This window comes from Hypomesus nipponensis, chromosome 5 (genome assembly GCF_054491055.1).
Source record: "Hypomesus nipponensis isolate SF chromosome 5, ASM5449105v1, whole genome shotgun sequence".
Classification (NCBI taxonomy): Eukaryota; Metazoa; Chordata; class Actinopteri; order Osmeriformes; family Osmeridae; genus Hypomesus; species Hypomesus nipponensis.
This window is the reverse complement of record NC_140365.1, coordinates 11,863,514-11,890,757: the sequence shown is the minus strand read 5'-3', so window position 1 is coordinate 11,890,757 and position 27,244 is coordinate 11,863,514. Positions and strand designations below refer to the sequence as shown.

The window sequence follows — 27,244 nt, the reverse complement described above, 5'->3', positions numbered from 1 at the left end:
CCGATCAGGCTAGTTCCGAACTATAAGTAACCTTGGTTTCGTAGCTAGAACAAGAATAATCCACCTTAATGGAACGGAACTCTCGCTAAGTGAGACTTGCGCAATAAGTCTCGCTTTTCCTTCATCAACGTTGATGGACCACCCCCCCCAGGAGTATGGTTTTGTAAACACTGCTTGTGATTAAGTCATAGAGCAAACAGCCAACAGAGACTCCAAAACTAAAGTTGGACTGACTGGATTCTCCTTAAACAAAGATGCAGTGCATAGATGCACCACATCACTCCAACACAGTGACCTGCATGAATCATGAAAAGATCAAAAGGATATTCAAAACATGTCAACAATCAAATGAACAATCAACCCATTTGACCAGACCTTGGAGGGAGAAAGTCACATAACATCATGAAAACTAGCTTCAGATGCGGTTGTCAGTGAAATTTTTGAGGCTGAAGAGAGAGGAGACAATGCCTTTGTAGAGTTTGTACAATAAAGGCTATAGAGTGAAGAGATAAAAAAAACAATCTTTAGATGTTTATGGACAGAGCAAGAAAGACAATGACGAAGGTTAAAGGTCGGGAAACAACTTTTAGAGCAGACTAAAGGCCAATTTATACTTCTGCGTTTTTACGTACACGCACAAAGGGAACGCCCTCTCCGTCAAGGAACTCCCTCTCCGAGCCCCTCGGAGAGCTCTACGTGCACCTCCTGATTTTCCTGACTATCCGTCCATCAGTCCGTCATTTTACGGATACCCCTTGGCTGTGATTGGTCCGTATTAAGAACCGCTTGCGTCAGGGGCGGGGTTGCCGTGACCAACAAAAGAATAGAATCCTTTGACCGTAATTGTTGTAAGTTTTTACAATTAATATTTCAGCTAAACAGTACAAGTAAATCAGCATCTGAATTAAAATGTGACGAGAAATGGGCAGTGTAGTTGCTAAGAATGTGCTTATTTTATTGATGAAATAAATTTTAAAAAAATTTACATTTGTAAATTTGCTCCGACTTTTCGATAACCTAGCTAGCATTGCAGAGCAGCGCCATCTACTGTTCTGGCGGTGAATTGCTTTCAGCACGCAGAGCCATCGGAGTAGTATAAATTCAACCAATTCGTCCAACTCCGTGCGTGCATCTGTCCGTAACGGAGTTGGAGAAGTATAAATCGGCCTTAAGACCTATCGCTCGTTTGATTATGTTGACGCAGCTCAGTCGCCCATCTTCAGCCAGCTCAGTCTACCATTTCCAGCCAGCTATGTCTACTATCTCCAGTCAGCTCAGGATCCCTTTACCAGCCAGCTCAGTCTACAGTACACTCAACAAGAGGTAGACACAAGACACCTTACACCCTCTACCTGGAATAGCATCAGATGTTTAAAAACAGTCCAACTCGGATGTAGCGAGGTGAAGTTAGTTTCATTTTCGAAATTTGACATTCGTCTCTCTACTTTGCAGCATCAAGTTAGGGACCGGGTGAAAATTATTATTTAACCCAGTCCAATTATGCATACATTTTTGAAAAATGATAACTTTTATAATATTTTTATGAATTTAAAACCTCAAACAAACAGCGTATTCCAACAATGTCTGGTATACTTCCACAGCCTTTACTTTCTAAAAAACTTTTTTTTTCATGATAGAAAACTGCTAATCTCTGAAAATGTCATTAAATCCTCGATACTCAATCACTTTTTCAAACTTGTGTCAAAATCTCAAATGTACACCAGATTATTTTAGTAATGTCTGACCTACTTCCACACTCTTTACCTTTTCAAGTAAGTTTTTAACAACATTCAAATCAATGTTCTTGTAGGTTAGTTATAACGAAGTTAAATCTTGTACTCGTTGTGAAATGTGGAAATATTTTACTGTTGATTGTTCTTCTATAGGTACAGTCTTGCACTTTTTGTGGTTCAAGTTGTTTTATTTGTAACTTGTATAACTGCATGCTCTTATGGGTCTTCCCTTGGCACATGTTTAGTTTTTCACAATGTATGCTTCATGTTTTGGCTGCTTATAATGTTTGGGACTACCTCGTTGTTATGATCAGTGACCTATGCTCTTTTGTAAAGCTCTCTCTTGGAAGTTGCTTTGGATAAAAGCGTCTGCTAAACGCATAAATGTAAACTGAAATAACTTTTTCAAATTTGTGTACTGTAGAACTTATTCATAGCTAGCATGTGTTTCCTGAGCATTCCTGTTCATTACACTACCCGTAGACGTAGATATGTCACATCTCGGCGTTTGCATCTCATGCTTCTCTTCATGCCCTCGTGCTGACAAAGACGTGGATCCGCCCAGAGAACACTGCAACTCCAGCTGCTCTCTCCATCAACCACTCCTTCACTCACTCACCTCGCTCAACCGGGCAGGGTGGTGGGACAGGTTTGCTTCTTTCCCCACATATTAAATACACATCCACACCTCTCTCTGTTACTGCCAAATCATTTGAACATCATTATGTGATGCTAACTGATCCTATCAAAGCATGCTTAATTGTTCTTTATCGCTCACCAGGACCGCTAGTCGACTTTGTGGAGGAGCTGGACATGCTCCTCAGCGTCCTCCCGGATGATGGAACCCCGCTGATAGTCCTTGGGGACTTCAACATCCACCTCCAAGGAACGCAGGCTGTCAACTTCTTGTCTCTCCTGACTTCCTTCGACCTGGCTCTGCTGGGCACACCGGCGACCCACAAGGCAGGCAAACAGCTAGACCTCATCCTGACAGGTAACTGTATCACTGATTTAACCTCTGTAACCCCACTGCATATTTCTGATCACTACTTTATCCCTCTCTCCCACCAACTCCTCCTACTTTCCCTCCTCTCGTAACTTTCCGACTCAACCTCTACTCCCTATCCCCCTCCCATTTCTCCTCTATTGTAACATCCTCCCTCCCTCTCATTGATGAGTTCTCGTCCCACCCCACTAACACTGCCACTGACACCCTGTTAACCACTTTAACTGCATCACTTGACTCTCTCTGTCCCCTGTTAACCAGGCCTGCACGATCTTCTCCCTCCTGCCCGTGGCTTACGGATGTTATTCGTGAAAAAAGGTCCACCCTTCGAGCAGCTGAGAGGAGATGGTGCAAGTCCAAAGACGGTCTGGACCTTGATAAGTATCACTCCCTCCTTAAATCCTTCTCTTCTCACATAACTGGTGCTAAAACCCTCTACTTTCTTAACAAAATTAACTCTGCTTCAAACCCCCACAAACTTTTCTCTACCTTCTCCACCCTCCTTAACCCACCTCCCCCCTCCACCTTGACAGTAGGGATGGGCGTGGTTAATCGAATATCTGGATATCCTAAAGTAAGTTAGTATTCGAATACTTTTTTCGAATACTTATGAGCGTAGTTTAATAAAAAAAAATGTTTTAATGAAAAACCGTCTCGTCGTGTTGTGAATTCTAATAGTTGTGACGTTAGAAATGATGAAAACCATCAAAAAAGGGAGGCTACGCCTGCGTTCTGCTGCGAGTCTCCTTTCATTTCATTTGGCGCTACAAGAAGCATTGTGTCCTGGCTAAGCAGTAGGCTACCTCGCAGCAACCTCAGTTCATGCTGTTTTTTCTACGCCGGCCTGCTCGTAAATCGACTCCGTACTGGCCTCTCCCCTGAGCATGTTTACATGCTAATTTTCCTGAATAAAAATGCGTATGGCTAATGCAGTTGTGGCTTATTTATTTTCTTACCAGTAGCCATGTAGAGCTAGCGTAATCCGCTGTTTATGTTTGCATTGTGTGGTGGCGCACCGTATCCTATAGGATTTCGGTTCGAAGTTAATATCCAAGTTAATATGCAATATTTCTCCATGTGTGTCTTTCCATTTTATCGAGGATAGCCTTCCCAATGTGTTTAATTTAGTCCAATATAGCCTACTTTTTATTTCACATAATAATAGGCTAATCGCTTTTCCGCCAAATTAAGAGCCTACATCTGAAGACGCAGCGTTTTTTCAAGTTCATTGTCTTTTCGTCATGTTAATAAATTGATCTTTCATTTGTTTTCTTTATTCAACCCTTATTTAATCTAATAGCTGAACAGTCCCAATTATTGCCAGAATGTGTGGTGTTTACTGTATGCTTTGCGTCACGGCAGGCTAATTAACGGAACCACATTAACAAAAATAGATTATCCGGATATTCGAAAATAATTTCGGATACTATTTGAATAGTGAAATCAGTTCAAATCTCCATCCCTACTTGACAGCAGACAACTTCTCCTCCTTCTTTGAGAAGAAAGTCGCCGACATTAGCAGTCGGTTCCCTAAACCCACCTTTCCTACCCCCTTACCCTCCATGACTGATCCAACTAAACGTCTAAACTCTTTCTCTGCCCTGTCCGAGGCAGAGCTCTCTGACCTCATTCTCTCTCATCGCCCCACCTCCTGTCCCCTTGATCCTATCCCCTCCCCTCTCTTTCAAACCATATCCCCCTCCATCATAACTTTTCTTCTCCATGTCCTAAAGTCCTCTTTTACCTCTGGCACCTTCCCCTCTGCCTTCAAACAGGCCAGAGTTACCCCCCTACTCAAAAAACCCTCCCTTAACCCTGCTGTCCTCCAGAACTACAGACCGGTATCACTGTTACCCTTCTACTCTAAAACAATTGAACGTGCTGTATCAAACCAACTGTCTAACTTTCTCTCTCAGAACAACCTGCTTGACCCCAACCAATCGGGCTTCAAGACCGGCCACTCCGCAGAGACTGCCCTCCTTTCAGTCACCACTGCCCTCCAGTCTGCCAGAGCGGCTTCGAGGTCAGCCGTTATCATTCTGCTGGACCTTTCTGCAGCGTTTGATACGGTTAACCACCAGATCCTGCTCTACAGACTTTCTGAGATGGGCATCACTGGCACTGCACTCCAGTGGATCTCATCCTACCTGTCGGGAAGATCCCTCCAGGTCTCCTGGGGAGGCAAACTGTCAGACCCTCGCCAGCTCTCCACTGGTGTCCCTCAGGGCTCCGTCCTAGGACCCATCCTCTTCTCTCTGTACACCACCTCACTCGGACCAATCATCACCTCCCATGGCTTCTCCTACCACTGCTACGCTGACGACACGCAGCTGTACCTGTCGTTCCCCCCGACCGATCCGGGGATCTCAGCTAGGACAGCTCATCCCGGCCAAACCCTCCATCTCCCACAATCACCCTGGGATCTGCGACGGTGACCCCCTCATCCTCTGCCAGGAACCTTGGGGTCACCATGGATGACGAGCTCTCCCTCACGGCCCACATTGCTGCAGTCTCCCAGTCGTGTAGATTCACCCTCTACAACATCCGAAGATCAGGAGATACTTTTCAGGGCTCCAGACTGCGACCAAATGGTCGCATTTTGCGACCAATTTTTGAGACAGTGCGAGCATTTTTTACAAGCACTCGCGCATGTGCGACCTATACATTTTGAATTCATTGGGTGTGCACAATGCAGGGCTCTCAAGTGTCACGCATTGAGAGTGACAGTCACTCATTTCGGTCTTTAGTCACGCCCTCCCGCCACACATTACTTTTTTTTTTTTTACCAAAATATATTTTTTCACCCAACTAAAATTCCTCTGGCCGCCCAGCGCGTCTCCCTGGAGTTCTTAGTCGAGCCTGCCACTTATCATCCAATCAAAAGGGTCTATACAATAGCCAATCAGAAAATAGCACCATTGTATCTGGGTAAGATTTAATGCAACAACCAATGGGAAAAAAGCATTTCCTGTAATTTTTCGTGATTCTGCTACGTCTTCCGAAAGTTTTGTTCAACTACAAAGCAAACCGCTGGAGCTCGAGCATCACTTTGAGCAGTCATGATATCCTGTTTTAATTTTACAACACAACTGTTAAAAAATGTTTCCCAGATAATAAGCATCAGTTTTTCACGAGTCTCTTATAGGGATGGAGATTTGAACTGATTTCACTATTCGAATAGTATCCGAAATTATTTTCAAATATCCGGATAATCTAGGCTATTTTATTAATGTGGTTCCGTTATGTAATTAGCCTGACGTGACGCAAAGCATACAGTAAACACATGAACCACCACACATTCTGGCAATAATTGGGACTGTTAAACTATTAGATTAAATAAGGGTTGAATAAAGAAAACAAATGAAAGATCAATTTATTAACATGACGAAAAGACAATGAACTTGAAAAAACGCTGCGTCTTCAGACGTAGGCTCTTAATTTGGCGGAAAAGCGATTAGCCTATTATTATGTGAAATAAAAAGTAGGCTACATTGGACTAAATTAAACACATTGGGTAGGCTGTCCTCCATAAAATCGAAAGACACACAGAGAAATATTGCATATTAACTTGGATATTAACTTGGAACCGGAATCCTAGGATACGGTGCGCCACCACACATTGCGAACATAAACAGACGATTACGCTAGCTCTACATGGCTACTGGTAAGAAAATAAATAAGCCACAACTGCATCAGCCATACGCATTTTTATCCCGGAGAATTAGCATGTAAACATGCTCAGGGGAGAGGCTAGTACGGAGTCAATTTACGAGCAGGCCGGCGTAGAAAAGACTGCAGGAACTGAGGTTGTTGCGTGGTACTGCTTAGCCAGGACACTATGCTTCTTGTAGCGCCAAATGAAATGAAAGGAGACTCGCAGCAGAACGCAGGCGTAGCCTACCTTTTTTGATGGTTTTCATCATTTTCTAACGTCACAACTATTAGAATTCACAACATGATGTGACGGTTTTTCAATAAAACCTTTTTTTTTTATCAAACTACGCTCATAAGTATTCGAAAAAAGTATTCGAATACTAACTTACTTTAGGATATCCGGATATTCGATTAACCACGCCCATCCCTAGTCTCTTAACCAACAGTTTTACAGCCTGTTCACTGACACCTGCTCAGAACAAGTAGCCTAGTTCATAGATGTAGCCGGTGTGTATCGGTGAAACTCACTAAAACGCCACCCACAACAATGGATATCTAGCTTTTTGTTGGCGTAGTTGGTAGTGGCGGCGCTTGGGATGTCTGAGGTGGCAAGATCGAATTCAGTGCGGGACGTTAATAGGCCCGCTGCCTCTGACTTTGAAAATAATGTCATTTTATTATTATATCCTGGCCATGGATGCATTAATCATTGCTGCCTTTCAAAGATGTCAGGTAAAAAAGCAATTAATTAATTTTGACTCCCTGACGGGGGGGGGGGGGGAGAGAATGTCACTCTTGCCTGTCTTCAAAACTTGAGAGCCCTGACAATGTCATAACACGTTAGCAACAACGCATAGATACGACGTTCTAGTAAGACAGCGATATCAGCTTTCCTTCGGCATTAGTACCGTAGCTTAAAGTCTAGGAAAGTTGAGGCTATTTTTCGCTAGGTACCTATAAACCTAGCTTAAAGTCTTGGAAAGTTTAGGATATTTTTCGCTAGGTTCCTACGAACATGTCTTAATCTGCCAGATAAGTGGGTGCCCCTTCGTTCTATTGGCGAGCATTTTCACGAGCCCCTCTTACCCGGCGTCATGGAGCCTAGCAGCTAAATACTTATTTAGCACTAGCGTTGCTACTGTATCCCTGCATGTGTTTGAGCTGTTGCACTGTTATACTCGGCAAGTGTCGTGTTGTGGTGTCAGAGGACTGATCGAAAAGAGCATCATACAAGACTTGCATGTACAGTACATAATGTCACATTAAATAATGTATTTAAACTAGTGCTGTCAGTTTAACGCGTTATTAACGGCGTTAACGCAAACCCAAATTAACGGCGTCAATTATTTTATCGCGCGATTAACGCTCTTTTTGGCCTAGCAAACTTTGTAGTTTTTTTCACATGCTGTTGCAACAACTACCGACGTTAGAAAAACTACAACACCACACCGGATCTAGCTAGACCGGAAACAAAACAACAGGCACGCCAAACACTCGTTTGGCTTGCGAGCTGGCTAAAGAGTAGTAGCAGAGCCCGTTTACGGATATTAGACATTCTCTGGTAGTAGGCTAACGTTACGTTTTGAGTGGATGACGAGCGTGAGATGCCGAAATGGATGCCAATAAGATTCTGAATGGAAAGTTTGCTTTTAAAAAGTTGCCAAATGGTTCTATTGACAAGACCAGTGATCTGTGTGTTTTGTCGTTGTAAACTGAGCTATCATCGCAGCACGTCCAGTCTGAAATACCACTTGATGGCCAAGCACACAGCTGATGCGAATTCTCTGCCCCCTCGTCAAAGCCAGGCGATTGCAATGTTGTTTTCAATAAAAAAATTATTTGCACAAAGCAATCCGAACCACTTTTCTATGTTGATAAGAGCATTCAAATTTGAAAAAAGATTGGGACAAAAAGAAATCAGGGACATTTAGAACAGATAAAAATGTGCGATTAATTGTGATTAATCGCGAGTTAACTATGACATTAATGCGATTAATCGCGATTAAATATTTTAATCGTTTGACAGCACTAATTTAAACTCAAGCTTATATGGTGCGTTGCAGGGGCAATTCTAGGATTAGACTTTTAGGGGTGCTCAGCCTCCAATGAGAATGTGACATGAATACAGTGCCTTGCAAAAGTGCTAAACGTAAACCCCCTTGCTAATATAAATCCCTAATTTCACTGGATGACAATTAATACATTTATGTATTATTATGCAAAATATTGAATGAAGAAAAAACTAAGGATGTCCCTTTCTTCATGAACTACCAGAATCAAATGATAATAAACAATATATTTAAGAAAATATTTAAAAAAATATTAGGAGTAATTGAGCACTCCTAAAAAGGATCTAAAATTGCCACTGAATTGTACCCTCTCCAGTTACATTAATAAATGCATTGCAGGTCAATACAAGGTGTGCCCCTTAATTTTCTGCTTGCGCTCCTAAAATTTTCAGTCAGGGGCTACGTGCTCCTAGTAAAAAAAGTTAGTCTGGAGCCCTGCTCTGCGGGAAGACGTTATCGCTCTGGATAAGAGCGTCTGCTAAATGACTGAATGCTAAATGACTGAATGTTATCGTTTCAAAGAAGCAATACCAGCCTAAAGTAACCTATACCACCTCAACGTGAATCATGCGTTGGTCGGCGAGGGGAGTTCAAGTAGAATGCGCTAAACCACCCTCACTGAACAGCATAGGGCCCTGACTAAGTCTGCCTGTGGCAAGGTGACTAGCACAGTTGCCAAATGTATTGCAAAAAGCTGTAGACCGATTGATATTGTTGAGGACGAGGGGTTCACCAAAGTTTTGCGAGTGGCAACGGGTGACTCGAACATCAAGGTACCGCAAAATCAAAGATGCACACTAATGACAAAAATTAGGAAAATCGGTAATATGTAATTAATCATGATTAATCCACAGAAACCTGTGATTAATTGGATTAAAAAAATGTTATCATTTCACAGCCCTAATAAATACATGTAAACAGCACTACAGAGGTGTTCCCGGCTTACTGCTCATCAATGTACTGCTCTCAAATTGGTCAAACTACAGTGTGGGCGCTATCTCAAAAGTATGTGGAGCATACCATAGCACCTTTAAGATGTAGCCTGCTGTCAGTAGACAGACCAGCACCAGTACCATTGACGCTAGACGCCGCAAACTGACACATGCATTTGTCTCTCGACTACTCTGTTCCAATAATGCCATCATCCAGACACTTGTCCACTCAGATTCTTACAATCTTAACTCCTTCTGGAGGCACTATGTAAAAATGGCCTTTAAAAGGTAGTAAAAAAAAATAAAAAATAATAGCAAATTAGGTCAAATTTAGTTTAGGTGACACGTATCTTAGGTTAATTATCTTAGTTATTATGTATTCTCCCTTTGTGTATGTGTCTGTATCTGTTCGTATGGGCCAGTTGTCTGATTTAAATAAAGAGTAATAATGCACCTAAAATACAAAAGTGAGCAACGGCAGCAATCGCTATCGAATCAACGGGCGTGCAATTTCGCTAGCTTTGGAAGAATACAAGCAACAAAAGTCACCAGTTAACTTCATAAAAATTTGCAAGAACTATAGACTAATACAAAAACAGGTTTGGATAAACTGACAACATAAATTATATGACTTACAGTTCTCAAGGACGCACACACGCAGTCTCAACTGCGCTGTGAAGCGCGCGTCCGTGCTATTCTCCGACATGCACTCTAAAGGCCGAAATATGCTTCTGCGTCTCCGTTTACGGATGGGCGGGCGCACGGATATGCACGGATACGGACAGATAGACTGCGTTTATGGTTCTCCGTAGGCTGTGGTTGCTGAAAACAATTCACCGCCAGAAGAGTAGGTGGCGCAATGGTTTTTTGTAAGACTTTGTCGAGTGTTTATTTACCTAGGTTAGCGAGAAGTCGGAGCAAATTTACAAATTAACCTTTTCATCAATAAAATATTCACATTTTCAACAACTACACTGCCCATTTTTCGTCACATTTGAATTCAGATGCAAAAAGTGGGTATGCGCTATATGCGGCGCTATATGCGGCGCTATATGCGGCGCTATATGCGGCGCTATATGCGGCGCTATATGCGGCGCTATATGCGGCGCTATATGCGGCGCTATATGCGGCGCTATATGCGCGCTATATGCGGCGCTATATGCGGCGCTATATGCGGCGCTATATGCGGCGCATAGGGGCGCCGCACCATGGGGGCGCCAAAGCAATGGTAAAAATTTTAAATGTAAAAATATTAAATATTTTTTTGGTATTTATAGATGCTGTTGTGCGTTTCTGCATTTCCGCAATGTTATAAAACATTTTAGAACTGCTAGGGTAGGCGCCCTATCTCATAAGATATCATTTTGACATCTAGAGGGAGCGGGGGCGCCGTGAGCGCTGTGCGAGCAGTTACGAGTATTGAGTTGTCGTCTATGGAAAATGATGGACAAATCAAAACAGTTGTCGGGGGCTAAAAATAGAAAAAGAAAGAGGGAAAAGGAGATGACATGTCAAGGGATGCAACAGTAGTAGTAAGTAAGTGGATGGTTAAAGGCAACAGGTAGGATTTAAAGTGTGACGTTTGTGCTTGGAGGCTTGTAAATCTTCATGTTAACAGACTAGCTAGCGTTTGCTAACACTGGGAATGTAGCAGTCAAATTTGGGTTTAAGGCTAGTTTAGAATATGCAAAACCGAGGTTGCTGAGCTGAGAACCGGAAAATATAAGGTAGCATGTACAATAAATGACAAGAATCTGGAAAACATAATGCAATAACTCTGGTTTACATCAATCATGCACAGTTTGCAATCATGCATAGATTTTCTACCAAACTTGGAGACTTGCAAATATTCATGTTAACAGACTGTTTTCAGACTAGCTAGTGTTTGCTAACGTGAGCTAAAGTGGGGTTGCTTACAGATGAAGTCTGATTAGTTCTAATGCCAAATCGAAATAATTTAACATGTTTTGTTATAGGCTAAGCTAATCTTGCCATTGCAAATGAAAAATGCATTTCTGTATCAAAACCCTGCATGTGGAAAATATAACAATTAGCCTATGTCTGACAGTGGGGACGTAGTAAACAAAGCAGAACGCAAATTTAAACATCCGCAAAGCAAATGCTCGAATGCCATCAATGATGATTTATTTGTAATGAAAATAAAGTACATGAAAAAAATTGGCTACAATAATGTGGTTGCCAGGGGTGATGATTAGGTTACCACTTGTCACAATAAGGTTGCCACAATTTGTCGAGCCCTGATCATACCTATGCTATATATACATATATAATTACTTATAATTATGGTAGGCCTACAGTGACTGATATACTTTAAAATAAACCTTTATTATTTAAAGCCTATACACGATGATGTCCGGCACACTTATTTATTTTTTGGGGGGGTGGGGGGGGGCGCCAAAATTGTTGCTGCATACCCCTCTGACACTGGGTAGTTGCACCCCTGGGTTGAGGTGTTGCGCACGCGCACAAACTTTCCATTTCCTTTTTAAACCAGCTGCTAACACGAGTGGACATGCTTTCAAAATATCATGCTAGCATAAAGTTAATGTTGTGTTGCCATGTGCGTTACTGCCAATGTAAGTATATGGTTTCATGTTATTGCCAGCATTACTCTCCTCATGTTGATGTTTACTAGCACTAGCTGTTATAACTAGTCATTTCTCGCATACGTTGCATCGATTTGTTCGAACTTGTCTTCGACGTTGGTCTGGAGATCCAATTGTTTGATATAGCTGGTAGCTTAGAGTTCAGACTGCCAGGCCATTTGTGGTCTTAGAGGGCCATCTTGTGGTATAGTAATGTAACAGCATTAGCAATTCTGTTTATTGCATAAAAGTGAACCATATATTATAAATGATTCATAATTGATATGTAATTGTTTATTGTTCAGATATGCATATCTTTACGTATACTGGTACATATGGCTAATTATGCAAATGTATGTTATATTCTGTATTTAGTTTATTCTACAGAAACCGAACAAACATGTACAAATACTTCTCGTAATGTATGGTTATTCTACGCCAAGCACCAAATGCACTTGTTTAACCTGCTGGAGGTTAAACATCAATAAACCTTTTGTACAGCCTGATTTCTGATACCGTGGCGGCAGAAATTTAGACAGAGCAGAGGTGTCAAACATACGGCCCACGGGCCAAAACCGGTCCGCCATATGGTTCAATCCGGCCCGCGAGACGACGTCCCCCCCCCAAAAAAAAAAAAAAAGGAACAGATTCCAAATTTGTTCAGCAGAGCTGGCACTGACAAAACGTGAGATCCGGAAGTAACCAGCACGTGACAGCAACACTCCCAGAATGCGCTAACTGGCAATCTTGCCTTATCGTTATTAAGCTGTTGTTGTGAAAATTACCCATGGTTGCACCCTCATTACCAAAATGTCTTTGTCAAAAAAGAGAAACGTTGACACAGAGTGCGGAGTTTTCCAAGAAAAAAGACAGATTCTTATTTATTCACAGAAGTTAATGAGAAATCAGTGTGCTTAGTGTGTAATCAGCTAGTTTCAGTGCTCAAGGAATATAATATTTGGCGCCACTATGAGACTCATGGTGAAAAATACAACAATTTGCGAGGACAACTGAGAATAGAGAAGATAAATGAATTGTTTGTGGGTCTGAAGAAACAGCAGTCAGTTTTTACCCGTAGCCAAGAGTTCAGTGATGCAGCGGTGAAAGCTAGCTACCTTATTGCAAACGAGATAGCGTTAGGATCCAAGCCATTTTCTGAGGCTGAGTTCGTGAAAACATGCATGCTGAAGGCTGCAGAAATGCGTGTGCCCTGAAAAGCGGCAGGCCTTTGCCAACATTACTCTAACGAAGAACACTGTCGCAGATAGAATTTCAGATCTCTCGGCAGACGTGGACAGCCAAATGAATCACAAAGTCACGTCATTTGTTGCATTTTCGGTGCAATTGATGAGAGCACTGATATTACAGATGTTGCTCAACTGGCCATATTCATTTGTGGTGTTGATGAGACTTTGACAGTCACCGAGGAGTTGCTTGGGTTGGTACCTATGACGGATACTACAACAGCGGATGACATTATGAGCTCTCTCGTTGGAGCGCTGGACAGGGTCGGAGTGGACTGGACCCGTGCCGTCAGCCTGGCTACAGATGGTGCGCAATAAATGATCGGGAGAAAAGCAGGCGTTGTGACAAAATTTTTGGACAAAAAGGACAAGATTTTTTGACATTTCATTGTATTTTGCACCAGGAAGCATTGTGTAGCAAATCATTAAAAATGGATCATGTCATGGAGGTGGTTGTCTGCACTGTTAATTTCATCCGAGCAAGAGGTCTGAATCACCATCAGTTTGACAGTCTTCTCAGTGACAAAGACACCGAAGTACGGTGGTTAAGCAAAGGTGCCGTGCTGAAGCGGTTCTTTGAGCTACGAGAGGAAATTGGACAGTTCATGGAGAAAAAAGGCAAACCAGTGAAGGAACTTTAATGCCCAGAATGGGTGCAGGATCTTGCCTTCATGGTGGATATTACAGAGCACCTGAATAATCGTAACAAATTGTTGCAGGGCCGCAAAGAAGTTTTCACTCAGTATTATGACAGCATACGCGCATTCAAGTTGAAACTGTCACTCTGGGGGAGACAACTATCTAGTGGTGACACCGCTCATTTCCCTTGTCTAAGAGATATGCGTGCGACCGGACTTAATGCTGACATGGATCAATACAAAGACAAGATTACAGGATTGCTGTGGGAGTTTGAGCGACGGTTTCAGGTCTTCGGTGAACTTGAGACAGAATTTGCAGTTTTTCGCTCACCATTCACAGTCAAGGCTTCTGATCTGCCCGCTGACATCCAACTCTAAATAATTGACTTGCGGTGTGATTCAGGTATGAAGGACAAATTTGCCTCGGTGGGCTTGGACACATTTTATCAGTATCTATCAGCCAGGGTACCCCAAATTAACAGCCCTGGCTGCAAATGTTTTATGCATGTTTGGGACATACCTATCTTTACCTATCTTTGTGAACAGGTTTTCTCTGTAATGAACGTCACAAGCACTTAAATTACATTGTGAAATTGTCTGCTGCTCAAGATTTGACACCTGATATTGATGCAATCGTGAAGGCTAAAAGATACCAAGTTTCAGGAGCAGCCGGTGGCTGCAGTAGGTAGGCCGCAGTGAGAGAAAGAGGGGAGAGGGGGTTAAACAGCGAGTAAGTCTAATTCCTGTTAGGCTCTTTAAGAGACGTTTTGCAATCTGAAGAATACAGTTCTGTGAAAAATGTACTGTGGTAATGTAATATTTAAAGACCATGAACATTGTGCAGTATAATATCAGACAGCAGCTTCAGCACAAAATAGTTTGATCTGGTGTAACACTATTGCTCATGCTATCACCTTTATGGGTTTTTGAAATGTAGAAATTTACAAGGCAGGAGGATAATGTTCTTCATAGCTCCCATCTTAGTTTGTGCATAGTGTGGTAAGTCAGCTCAGGTGGTCAGATGTGAAAATGTATCTACTGTACATTAAAATAAACAAATGGTTTTAATCAAAGTGAAAAAGCATTTTTTTCAGTTCCATAGGCCTATCTGTGAATACATTCATTCATACAGTTTTGTGCCTTTGTAGATCCACTATTATCTGTGAGTTATGTAGGCTCAATGATACATTAAGGCATAATATTGAAATATTGGAAAAAAAGGGTACAAAGGTATTTATGGGTTATTTTGCTATTATTTTACTGGCCCGGCCCATTTGAGATTAGATTGCACTGAATGTGGCCCCCGAACCAAAAGTTTGACACCCATGACATAGAGGAAACACTGTAGTCAGTGGTTTGCTTACCGTTTGACTTTTACTTCTAGAGCTAGGTTTCATGACAATAATTCCATTAAAAAGCTTAATCGTAAAAAACTAAATCAAAAAGTAGGTTGTTTGGTAGATTACTTCTAGCTACTTACTTGCAGTTAATTTCATTTCTTCCACCCTCGAACTCAGACTTTTTGCCCCATCGTTGCGGTAGTTCCAGAACCGTGACACCTCTCTGTCCAATGAGGGCAACATGATACTGTGTTGGACTGAGCAGGACCTGACAGACTTCGAACCGCGGCGGGTTGATGCTGAGTAGAGTCTATGAAAGTTAAGGAGGGGAGTACATTAGTAGCCTATATAAAATGTAGTAAGCCTGGCCACAGTGCAGCAAATATCTGTCATTGGTGGTCTATCCTATGCTCTGAATGTGTTATATGCTTACAAAGACAACATCAAATCTAGCCAGCCAGTCTACATTACCTGATATTTCGCGCTGTCCGAATTCTGCTCTGAGTTGAGCTGCCTCAAGTTGGTTGTGTAAAAAACACTGTCTGCATCATTCCACACGAATAAATCTCCGTTCAAACAAAATATTAGATTTTTAGCTGTCCTCTTGTTGTTAGCTTTTGGTCCATACTCGAGGTTTCCGCGTAATTTAGCAAAAATATCATGATTTGGCAGCTCATTTCTCCAGCACTCTCCAGCAAACGCCGCCATTTTTTTCTGTCGTCTAAAGATGACGTCTGAGACCCTACCAATGAATGTCAGTTTCGAAAGAATTTAAAGTTGAAAATGTAAAATATGAAAAGTTTTCAATAAGGTTTATTTTTCACTCAGAATATTTTACCATTATGTTTGCCGTTTGCCTACACTTTATATTTGAATGTACTCATTTAGCAGACTCATAGTAAAGGGAAATTAAATGCTACGAGTCGAGTGGATATTTTGAAATATTTTTGGTTTTGTTCAGGTAGTTAATCTAAATGACACATAATCATGGTTGCTATATTATAATTAGGCCAACACCAAAAAGAGTAGTTAGTACCTTTAAAATACCTATAATTAAACCCTTCTGCCTCCAGCATGCCTTGTGGTTGTGAGTGGCATTACAATTAAGTGCTAACGTGGTAAGAATGTGTCACTACATCTTGCATTGTCTCTACCAACAGAAACGTTTCTTCCTCAGAACGGGGTTTGCTTCTACACAACACTCTGTAGTAGAGGTGCCATCTGCGATCGATATGGAAGCGACACTTCAAGTCGTCTGAACCGCTCTTAAAGGAATGCAATGTCCCATTTGAACGACTCAAACTCTTACCCAGACGGGTATAGGGCTCTAAACACCAGTGAATTGCAGGAGCTTTTGCTAAATGAAGACAAAATGGACCAAATTGTCAGACTGAATGAAAAGGTATGTGTGAAAGTGGTTTATACTATACTCTGCGTTTTCTAACTACGCTTTCATGTAGATTAATGAAGAATAATTTTATTAAACAAATCCACATTATTCTGGTTTGCTATACACTGCATTGAAATTTCCGGTACCTCTCATCATCCTATGGCACGTGTGTAGGCAATGCATTTGGTCGCTGCATAGTGCTCTGGTGAATGGTTTAAGAAGCTTTTCATTTTCGTTAGCCGTGTACAGACTTATGAGATTCACAAGAAATGAAGTCAACTGTTTTTGAGTGTGACTATAATCAATGCAGACCATAAGTGCTCTGAGCAGGAAATATTTCTTTTCAGAAATGTATTCGCATCCGAATTAAAAGACATGTTCTGTCTCTCGCTCTTTCTGTCTCACAAACCCTCTTGCTCTGTGTCACCATCTCTTTCAAAAATACAAACATTCTCACACACAGTGGTCAACATTGCGTGGGCTCTGTCTTTCTGTTTCTCCGTGTCTCTGTCTCTCATTTCTTCTAACACCAAGATTGCTGTTGCTGATTGCAATTATAAATGAGAGTGCAGCTTTTGTCATATAAGATCCTGCAGTCCACATTTCCGTTGTTTAAAACATTGGGATTCAGGGTACACAGCTGCCCAAACTGAATCAGGTATGACATTCATTCTTGGGTAGAGAGAAAATCATTACTTTTTTGAGACTGGACCCGCTTGTGTCCAATTCCAAGCGAGACATGACATTTAAACCTGCCTCACTGCAGTAAAGAATTAATTAGAGAGATGTTGCCGAAGAGGTTGCTTCTCACCAATATGTAATCCAATTCTCCCACAGGAATAAAGCCGAATTACTGCTGAATTATTACTTAAAAGCCGAGGTAAAAGCCACGGTTCCAGCAATAGTTTTAGCTATCTCTATCCATGGTGAAGACATTCTATCCGATATAGCCTACTGTAGATGTTTTAAGTGTTACATGCAAGTACGTAGTAATATACTATGGGAGTCTTGTAGAGAGGCTTCTCATGCCTATTAAATCACTATTAGTGATTTAAAACAAACATCAGTGGGGTGCCTGGGTGTGTCAACTTCTCATTGTCCTTCTTGCAGATGCCATTAAAGTTGAATCTGTAGCCTAAATACGCATGGTTGACTAACGTTTGGCCATGTGGTGGTTGAGGTCATTGTGGCGGCTGCATCCACAGCCCCTGCGATCCACTGGAGTGCCTCCCTACAACTCAAATATAGCTTTGGGGTCTCCTTGGGCAACCACCTTGGAAGGGTCATTAATAGCAAAGTAAGATGGATGCCCTTGAGTGGCTACATCTCACTAGCTACAACCTAGTTAGCTCCTTCTATAAAATGTAAACTCCTGAATTCAATAAGATAATCTGGATAATATCCTTGCTCTATCTGAAGACACTGATTTCCTTTGGAAACTCACTTGCCACAAATATAAATGGGGAAGAGTGACACATAAGCCTCAGTCCCAAGACAAATGTATCTTAAATCTGGGGGGTTATTGTACTGAGCAATCTAAGAACAAAATAAATAAATGTTTATTGCTAAGTTATTCAAGGCATGTCTTGTCTTCTTGGATAAAGACAAAGGTGCTTGAACAACAACGGTGCATTTTCAACCCAAGGGTGGTGAAAGTCTAAATTGCAACTCTCAAGTACTCCTCAAGTGTTGTTCGTCAGTGATGGTAAACACTATCAGCTTTACTTTAGAACCAGTAAATCATCACAAACATACAGTCACCGGGGCTCCTGGGGGGTATTCCAGGTAGCGGGTTTCGTGAAAACTTGAGTTGTTTGACCCTGAAAAGAGGCATACTCCGAGTTCCACGTTCCAGAAAGAGAGGTAACGAAACCTTTTGGTAAGTTTCTCGCTGGCAGGTTTTCCATGCCAAACTCTGCGTTTCTACCGATCCCCTCCCACTTTATGAACCCGATAGCTTTGGCAGACACGGCGTATAATTTCCTGGTTCAGCCGAGCGATCTCAAACAAAATGTTATTTGCTTAGTTATATGCTGGGAGACAATTTTAAGATTGCGATTTGATGTGCTTTAATTCCCTGATGAATACCTAAGTTAACGCAACCGCTTCGCGTCCACGGCCTTTGTCGCTACGTGCCGTGGACATGCACTCAGAATTGACCAAATGCTTTTGGGCACTGAAATGAATACAAATAATTGAAATTGTATCTGTACATGTCTTCTTCATTGCCTACAAATACAAATCACAATGAGTAGCCTAGCCTATTTCTATTGGCTATTCCTACAATTTACATGATTCATATGATTTTCTACAATTTACATGATGTACCATCCTGAAACTGCTAGTAAAAGTAAACTGCAAAGTAAACTGAATTGGCCCACTTTTTAGGTCATTTAGTAAACTTTAAAGTACACTTGTAGTGTATTTCAAGGTTTACTTTTGAATACTGCAAAGTAGCCTGTGTGAACTTTCAGTTCGTGAAGTATACTTCCTAAAGAACCTCAAAGTATACTTTGCCATACTTTCAAGTGCACTTTCATTTACGTCAAGATGTAAACTTCTAAATGTAATTCTACTATTATTTACTAATGTATTAAAACATTTAGGGGCCCCTCAAACGCCTCAGATCTTAAGTCACTTGGCGAGAACGGGCCCCTCGCAATATTTTACTGCAGATTCTTAGCTCTTCACTGCATGAGCATTTCAAGAATACAGCTGTTCTTATCAAATGTAACAGTCATTTAACTCATGGTTACAATGGTAAACCAACACAACAATGACAATTACCAAGCAACAAAACACTACATTCTAAGCAGACACGTTTAAAAAACGAAATTCATGAAGTTACATTTGTATTTCGAACTAACGGCAAACTTATCAGCAAATTTTAACACTATTTACCGCCTTGCATCATAGGAATTGACTAGCCAATGAGCCACACTATCTTCATTATTTCACGTCACGTATTCTTCACACAATGCAACCCTTCTGTCTGCTTCTGTAGCCTGTGTATGGTGAAACTCACTCCTCAAGTATGTAATAAGCCACCCTCGTCAGCAAATTGCTAGCTTTTCGTTGGTGTAGTTGGTAGTGGTGGCGCTTGGAAAGTCAGAGGTGGCGAGTTTGACTCCTGGTCGGAGCGGGCGGTGCCTCTAATGGAACTTGCAAGACCACGTCTGTTACACTGTTGCCGTGACCCGGATCGCTAGGTTAGCATCAGCTAGCCGGCCGGAGTGAGTTTGAGGGGTGAATGTAGCCTGTGTATGGTGAAACTCACACCTCAAGTACGTAAGAGGTCACCCGCGTCAGCAAATTGCTAGCTTTTCGATGGCGTCGTTGGTAGTGGTGGCGCTTGGGAAGTCAGAGGTGGCGAGTTTGACTCCTGGTCGGAGCGGGCGGTGCCTCTAATGGAACTTGCAAGACCACGTCTGTTACACTGTTGCCGTGACCCGGATCGCTAGGTTAGCATCAGCTAGCCGGCCGGAGTGAGTTTGAGGGGTGAATGTAGCCTGTGTATGGTGAAACTCACACCTCAAGTACGTAAGAGGTCACCCGCGTCAGCAAATTGCTAGCTTTTCGATGGCGTCGTTGGTAGTGGTGGCGCTTGGGAAGTCAGAGGTGGTGAGTTCGACTCCTGGACGGAGCGGAGGGTGCCTCTGTCGAAACTTGCAAGACCACGTCTGTTACACTTCTTTCTCTAGTAGCTTTTTCATTATTTTTCCATTAAGACTCCAATTAATAATTATTAGTATAAGATTATAGGACTTCAGTATGTTTTGGCAGTAATTAAGGTTACAGCGTCAATACCAAAAAAGATTCAATGTGCAATGCATAATATATTTTCATAGACATTAATAATTAGAATGAGATGGATCTAAAAAATGTTAACTGTAATGTACTTTTAAATTATTTGGACTGTTTTTGCTGTATAATAATAGAAAACGTCCATCCTACTCCAGAAGAAATGTATACCAGTTTTTAAGCATACTTCTTAAAAGTATATCAAAAGTGAACTATTTTCGAAGCATACTTAAAAGTACTTAAAAAGTGAACTATTTTCTAAGTATACTTCTTACAAAAGTGAACTATTTTCAAAGCATACTTAAAAGTACATCAAAATAGACAATTGACCATGAACACAAAATAAAACTTATATCTAAAGTGTGGTGAAGTATGGCAAAGTTTTTTGTTGCCGGTTGCCATGGTGAATCCTAGTATCGGAGCTCCATAGATGTTGGCTTTTGGTAGTATTCATGCACGCGCTAAACTCAGAGTTGCTGTAGGCCTACTCCGAGTTGAGTTAACAAATTCATATCAGCTTTTCTGGAACCAAATTTTCTGAGTTTCCCATGTTAGAGTAACTCAACTCAGAGTTCAGGGTTAATCTCAGAGTTTGTTAAACCCGCTACCTGGAATACCCCCCCTGGAGCTTCCAGCTTCGTAAACAAAGGTCGGGGCCCCTAGAGCAGGAAGTGGAAGGTCTGTTTCGATTCCTGTTTTGGGAAAGCATGAGCGATGATGAGTAGCCATGGGTGATCAGGATTTGAAGCTAAAGGGGCTCTACTGTGTTCTTTTAACATGTGAATTTAAAGTAGAGCTGTGAATCGCATGCTCCACTCTTACAGCTTACATGATTGCATCTTGAGACCTCAAAGACTCTAAATTCTATGGAACCTGGTGCTCTTATTGCATTTCACATGTTCATTAAATAAACCACAAGTGTGATAGAAATGCAAAACGGGACACTTGTGGATGCATGTACATTTCCTTGGATTTAGGAAGACTGTTGGGGGAGGACAACCATCACTCACACATTTTTGAAAAATCACAGGAACTCAGATTTTCTCTGAGTTTAATATGATCTTCAGAATACTCTAAAATGTGCCTCCAATTTCTATTGTCCAGCCAAATTACAAACAAACCACACTGTGTGGCAGCGTAAAAGACTTGAAACCCTATAGGCTTTGCCTTCTCGCCTGCTGTGATGTGACAATGCAGATATTTCAAGTGGCTCCCATGACAAGACTTAGGTATGCAAAGAGGACTGACAAGACCGAGACACTGGTATTTGCCCTACTTATAAAAACTACAGAGATTGAAGGAATTTGTGTAAGCAACTGTGCTCTCAGAATAACCATAACCCTAGAGCTTCAAGTCAGATGACAATCTTCAAGGAGTAAAGTTTACTCAACCAAGCAATAATATATCCATGGGGCTAAGATACCACAGACATGACTGCAACACAATATCATTTGCAGCTGTGAAGTCCAGAGGTCAGACACAAATCAAAGCCAACTTATTTCTCTCATTTTATCTTGTGACAAAAAGCAGCGGGTATGGCATCACTACTTCATTTGATTATTGAAATATCATCTTGTACATCCTCTGCAGATGGTTCTCAGGATTTTATTCAAGGGATACATTTCCCATGAGTGTACAGTAAGTCATGCAGTGGTTTGGAACATCTGTATGTTCTTACTCGCTCCTGTCTCCTGATGATGCTTAGGGAGAGGGATGGGGTTGAGATTGCTCAGAACAGGCCTTCTTATTCATTTGAGAAGAAGGACCCTTGTTTGAGAAAAGCCCCTTTTCTAATGAAAGAACACCCTCTCATCTCATTTTAGCGCATTGTAGTGAACCATAAGATGTTGTTGAAAAGTCAGTCCTTATACTTAAATTCTGTGTTTTGAGTATGGAAGGGAAAAGATGGATAATTTTGACCCACAAACCTGCTGTGATTTTTACTGTTTAGTCAGTGGCACTCCTTAAAGTGTCCAGTGCCCAGTCGGCGACTTTCCTCAGTGCTGGATGACACAGTTTCAAAGTTATAACCCACTCCAGTTCTCCTCATGTTGAGTGAGAGAGAGGTTTTAATTAGCCCTGATTATCACCCAGAGCCAGAACCTATTCCTCTTCTCAGATAAGGTGGGCAGTGTGAAATGCACTCTCATTAGCTGGAAATGTAACTGCCTTCAATTAGCAAAGGTTTTATCTTGCAGCTTGCTCTGCTGTTTTAGCTTGCAGGAATGGAAACATTAAATCCGTGGGACTTAAGCCCTTCCTTTCTAGGAGGTGCGAGACATGAAAGGCGCCCTTGCTTAGAGAGACCAAGATGATTGGATCAGTGGGTTTCTGATCTCTTCTCTAGCTATGGTTGGGAATTGATATTGGTCTCACATTGCAACAAAAGTCAATGTTTGTTTGAGGTAAGAGGTGTGGTTTGTCAACTACAGCAACATGGAAACCCATTGCAGAGAAATGTTGACTATTTGAACAGAAAACATCTTGCCAACAGACCTAATAGAATTGAAAGCACCTTTGCCTTCGCTGTCTAAAATAGTGTTCCAGTCTGGGGTAGAATCTCCAATTACATGTTATCTTTCCTTATTCTTTTTATGTAGAAATTGTCCATCCTTCCTCATGAAACACAGCCTGATTATCTTCACCCCAAATAACCACAACACTTTCAGTTTACTAAAGAACATATTTGACCATTTTCAAAGTCAAGTCATTTCAGCAGACAACAGGTTGTTGAGTGTAAAAAGATGCTTTAGTTTAGTGAACATGAATTTGCACATTCCTGCAGGACAATACAATTTAAATGGAATCCTGCTATCAGGAACACCTTAATCATGATTTTCTTTCAAAGTAGAATTTGAGACCATACATTCTCATACTGTGAAGAAATGAATAATTTATTATTTCTTCTTGGTGTGGTGGTGGTCTACTAGAGTTAACAATATGTAAAATAACAGAAAGAGGATATAGCTGCAAGAAGCGATGAGGGTTCCTCCGCGAAATGGCAAAATATTATAAACATGTACACTACAAAAGATCGAGACTTGGACAACAAGAGAGCAAAACGACTTCATGGTTGGCCAAAAACAATTCCAGACTCTCAGTCAAAGCACAACTATCTAAAGTCATGTGGGAAACTGGGCTAGGGCAGCGTTCATATTTAGCTCCTTACAAGAACAACCTACAAAGTTTTGGCAGCCGACTCTGGTCCAATTAAACTACACAACATACACAATCAGGGTGACCAACAAGATTATATTAACTAACCAACAATGACATTACAAACATCTAATTGAACGAAAACAACAAATGAAATCCCTCGCAAGGCTGTTGTAACCAAACTATTTTCCACAAGTCTTTTTCACATGCCGCGTTTTTGGACATGCCGCACTGCATGCTGGGTACCCAAGGGATCTGACGCTGATTATCTAGCAGTGCTCCGACTGCGTGATATGAGTATTAGTTTTTTGTCAGCTTTGGGACAAAGTTTAAGAAACGGTTGACATTTCATTTTCATTTGTTAAATTGCATGAAATTGTGCATGGTATTTCAGAATGATGTCTGCCAGTTTAACTAAACAAGTAATCAAAATTATTCCAGGCCAAAAGACTGTGCTTGGATTCAAACCTGTGACCTTAAGCTTTGCAGTACAACATTTCAACCCATTGAGCTACCTGCAAGGCTGAGAAATTATGGTCAGTTTCTGTATCAAAAAATGAAGCCGTTTCTCCTGCAGCATGGACTGTTCGATTCGGCCCAAGTTTAAACAGCTGTAATTCAATGACCTTTTGACATATCAAGGTGAAATTGCGCATGATACTTCAGAACGATGTCATCCTGTTTAACTAAACAGATATTAAAATTTAAGACGGGCTAAACGACTGTGGCTGGATTTGATCCTACGACCTTATCCTTCGCAGGTCTCCGTCCTAGCCAAGTGAGCTCAGTGTGGAGTTTTTCCCGTTCAGTTACTGTATAAAAAAGTAAGCTGTTTCTCCTGTGGTAAGCGAAAGTTGAAACAGCTCTAATTCCATCATATTTTGACATACCAAGGTGAAATTGTGTACGGTAAGTCAGAGTGATGTCACCTTAAAGCCTATTAGGTTTGAAAAACCATCATTGAAAATGACATTTGATTTAGTGACACAAACATATTGAGTTAATGTGGAAATGTACATAAATACAGCCCTTTCAGCCATTTTGTACTTGATTCAATTGCCTTAAGTAACATTTTTCAATACGTCAATGATACATATCTGTACCAAATTCCAAGTCAATTAGACCTTTGGTTCAAGAGAAGAGGAATTTTGAATGTCTTCCCAAATTATCACAGTACAGGAAAATCCATCATGGCGGACCTTATGGGTCCTTGAGGATTTTTTGTTCCTCATGAAAAATGAGGCATGCACACCAAGTTTCAGAAGAATTGGAGCAATGGGGTGGAAATGCCATCACTTTGAAAATGGGACTTTTGGGCGTGGCCTGTGGCGCCCCCTATGGTCCGATGTGGCCCATATTTGGTGTGGGGTTACCCACTTGGATGTAGTATCATGTGCCTAATTAGAAAATTTATGACCAGGGACTTTTTGAGATATTGGGGCGCAAGGAGAAGAAAAATAAGAATAAGAATACCAACAATAACAATAGGTTCCCTCCTACCGGAGGAACCTAATAATAATACCAACAATTACAATAGGGTCCTCCTGACGGAGGAACCCTAATAATACCAACAATTACAATAGGGTCCTCCTGACGGAGGAAGCCTAATAAAGGTCACTGTTTTACTCTGGGAACATGGTAAATAGTGATTTCTAGTAATGGTAGACAAGCACTTTTCGCCTCACATTTGGTGGGACCATATGGTTTTGTGGTTGGCTCAGGCCGTGCTGTCTGTTGTTAGCTATGGGAAATGTCTTCCATGAGGACATTGGATGGAATTCGGCTCAAGTTCCAATGCTGAAGTTCTCTGGTGGCTGTCAAATCTGTCTTGAAGGAGCCAATTGTATCATTTTGGGAACATGATGGAGGGACATGCATTGATGACAGACCACATACTTAATCAAGCAACTTTTTTGTCATTGTGGTTTACAGGTTTAAGTTGAGCAAAATCCTCTGGATGCAACATTTGACACGTCCCAACTCTTAATCTCTCCTTTGTTCAATAATTATTGTCATATGAGGCCACATACAATCATATTACCAGTAAGCAAAATAGAGTTGTGTGTAATTGTAGCTGGATCCTGCATCCTGGACTACTGTCCCCATTAGTTTATGCACAGATCATCAGATTTCTTATGGTATAAAGATGGATGAGTTGTCAGCTAATCTAAGTTGAGACATCAAGAACATTAAAAAAGTGATGTATTAAGTAAGCACAATATGACCTCTCAAATGCCACTTCATCACTGCTTACCATGCCTTTGCCAAAGCCACAAGCACAGTAATGCAGTCCATTGGTAACATGAGCAAGATTCTTGACCAGGAATTTAAAAGCAGCTATTTGCCAGTTGGAAAGTTACCTCAGTTGGAGAATGCTCTTTTTTGCACCAACTTCTACTGATCTGCTTAACTGAAAAACACGTCTTGACTTTCACATAAAATCAGATTAGCTTCTGAATGAGTTGATCTGATGTAGTGTTGGTGTTGGTGTGAGAGCTTTATTTAGCTTGGCCAAGGGACTTTTGAAAAGTGCTCAGTGTGTATTATAATGACTAAAGTTTTGATAGGACTTGTTTAGTAACACCCTCTGCAGTCAAACATTCACACATTCATTGTTTCTTTTATGAGTGGAACTTTATGACCCTGTCTTTTCATACTCTCAGTTTAACACTTTCCTCAGTGCCTTAACCCTTTTACCGTTTCAATAGAAGACAAAATGTTCCAACTATATGCAATTGAAACTGTGTTAGAGCATTTCCTGCAATTAAATTAACGATAAGGACTGTGGTCCTTGGCAAGTGGTCCTGATTCTAGTAGGACAAGGGGATACATAGACAATTTCTATTTTTTAAACATTCTCTCAGAAATTCACTTCTTCAATACTGCAAAACCAATACATTATTGAACAGTGTACATAGAACATGCTAATAAATATATTTTTAAATAGTTTGATATCACAAGTTCTGAAATGCTCACGCTTAATTATTTCATACATCACTCATGTTATTATTCACTCTCGCAGTCTTTCACTTACACACCTGTATTGTATTACTCAAATAGGAGTAAACATCACATTTAATCTACAGACACTATTTTCCCTTGTGCTCTGTAGTACGCATCCCTAGCATTCCTTTGATTCTATGTTTCTGTGTCCAGTTTCAGGAGCTGCTGGTGGACAGAGACACCCTGCTGACCTCCAATCGAAGCTTGGCCGAGGAGAGCCTCACTCGGCGACCCTACCTCAACAATGGCAAACTACAGCTGTCTGAGAAGTACGGGGAGCTATCCAATTTGGCAACTGTCTGCCAGGAAAAACAGTGCCAGTTGGGTGAGTTTGCACATGTGTTCAAGAAGCATTGGATTGTAGGGTAGGAAGGTGACAAACACAGGGTTTCAATCTCAGACAGGAAGTTGATGGAATATTAACTGTCAGATGTGATCATATTTTTGGGGGAGACCCAAGTATGGATGAGTGTTTATGGAAATTATAGAATAAATTATCTGCATGCTGCATGATCACAGATCTGAGAATTAGGATTTTATCAGCTGCTGTGGCATTTTTTTTTTATGTCCACCACAGCAACTACAATGTTTTTGTATTAACAGCCAAACAACCTCTGGGCTTGTGTGGATTTGCGCCGTTGGATCAACATCACCAAGAAACACAAATCCATA

General features: G+C 41.2%; 2 protein-coding genes across 3 annotated transcripts in view; one reads left to right on the top strand and one right to left on the bottom strand.

Annotated features, from left to right (window-relative positions):
• nup88 (nucleoporin 88) overlaps positions 1-15,936 on the bottom strand; it is a 48,348-nt gene extending 32,412 nt beyond the window's left edge. For both annotated transcript variants that reach the window (XM_084698515.1, XM_084698516.1), the window contains exons 1-2: positions 15,694-15,936; positions 15,363-15,532 (exon numbers count right to left, since the gene is read on the bottom strand). In XM_084698515.1, the coding sequence (XP_084554641.1) occupies positions 15,363-15,532; positions 15,694-15,930 (407 nt within the window). In that variant the 5' untranslated portion in view covers positions 15,931-15,936. The remainder of the gene's footprint in view (positions 1-15,362; positions 15,533-15,693) is intronic.
• Positions 15,937-16,352: 416 nt separating this feature from the next.
• Positions 16,353-27,244, top strand: part of vps37d (VPS37D subunit of ESCRT-I) — a 30,073-nt gene continuing 19,181 nt past the window's right edge. Inside the window, exons 1-2 of the mRNA XM_084697463.1 lie at positions 16,353-16,624; positions 26,726-26,897. Of these exons, the coding sequence (XP_084553589.1) occupies positions 16,502-16,624; positions 26,726-26,897 (295 nt within the window). The 5' untranslated portion in view covers positions 16,353-16,501. The remainder of the gene's footprint in view (positions 16,625-26,725; positions 26,898-27,244) is intronic.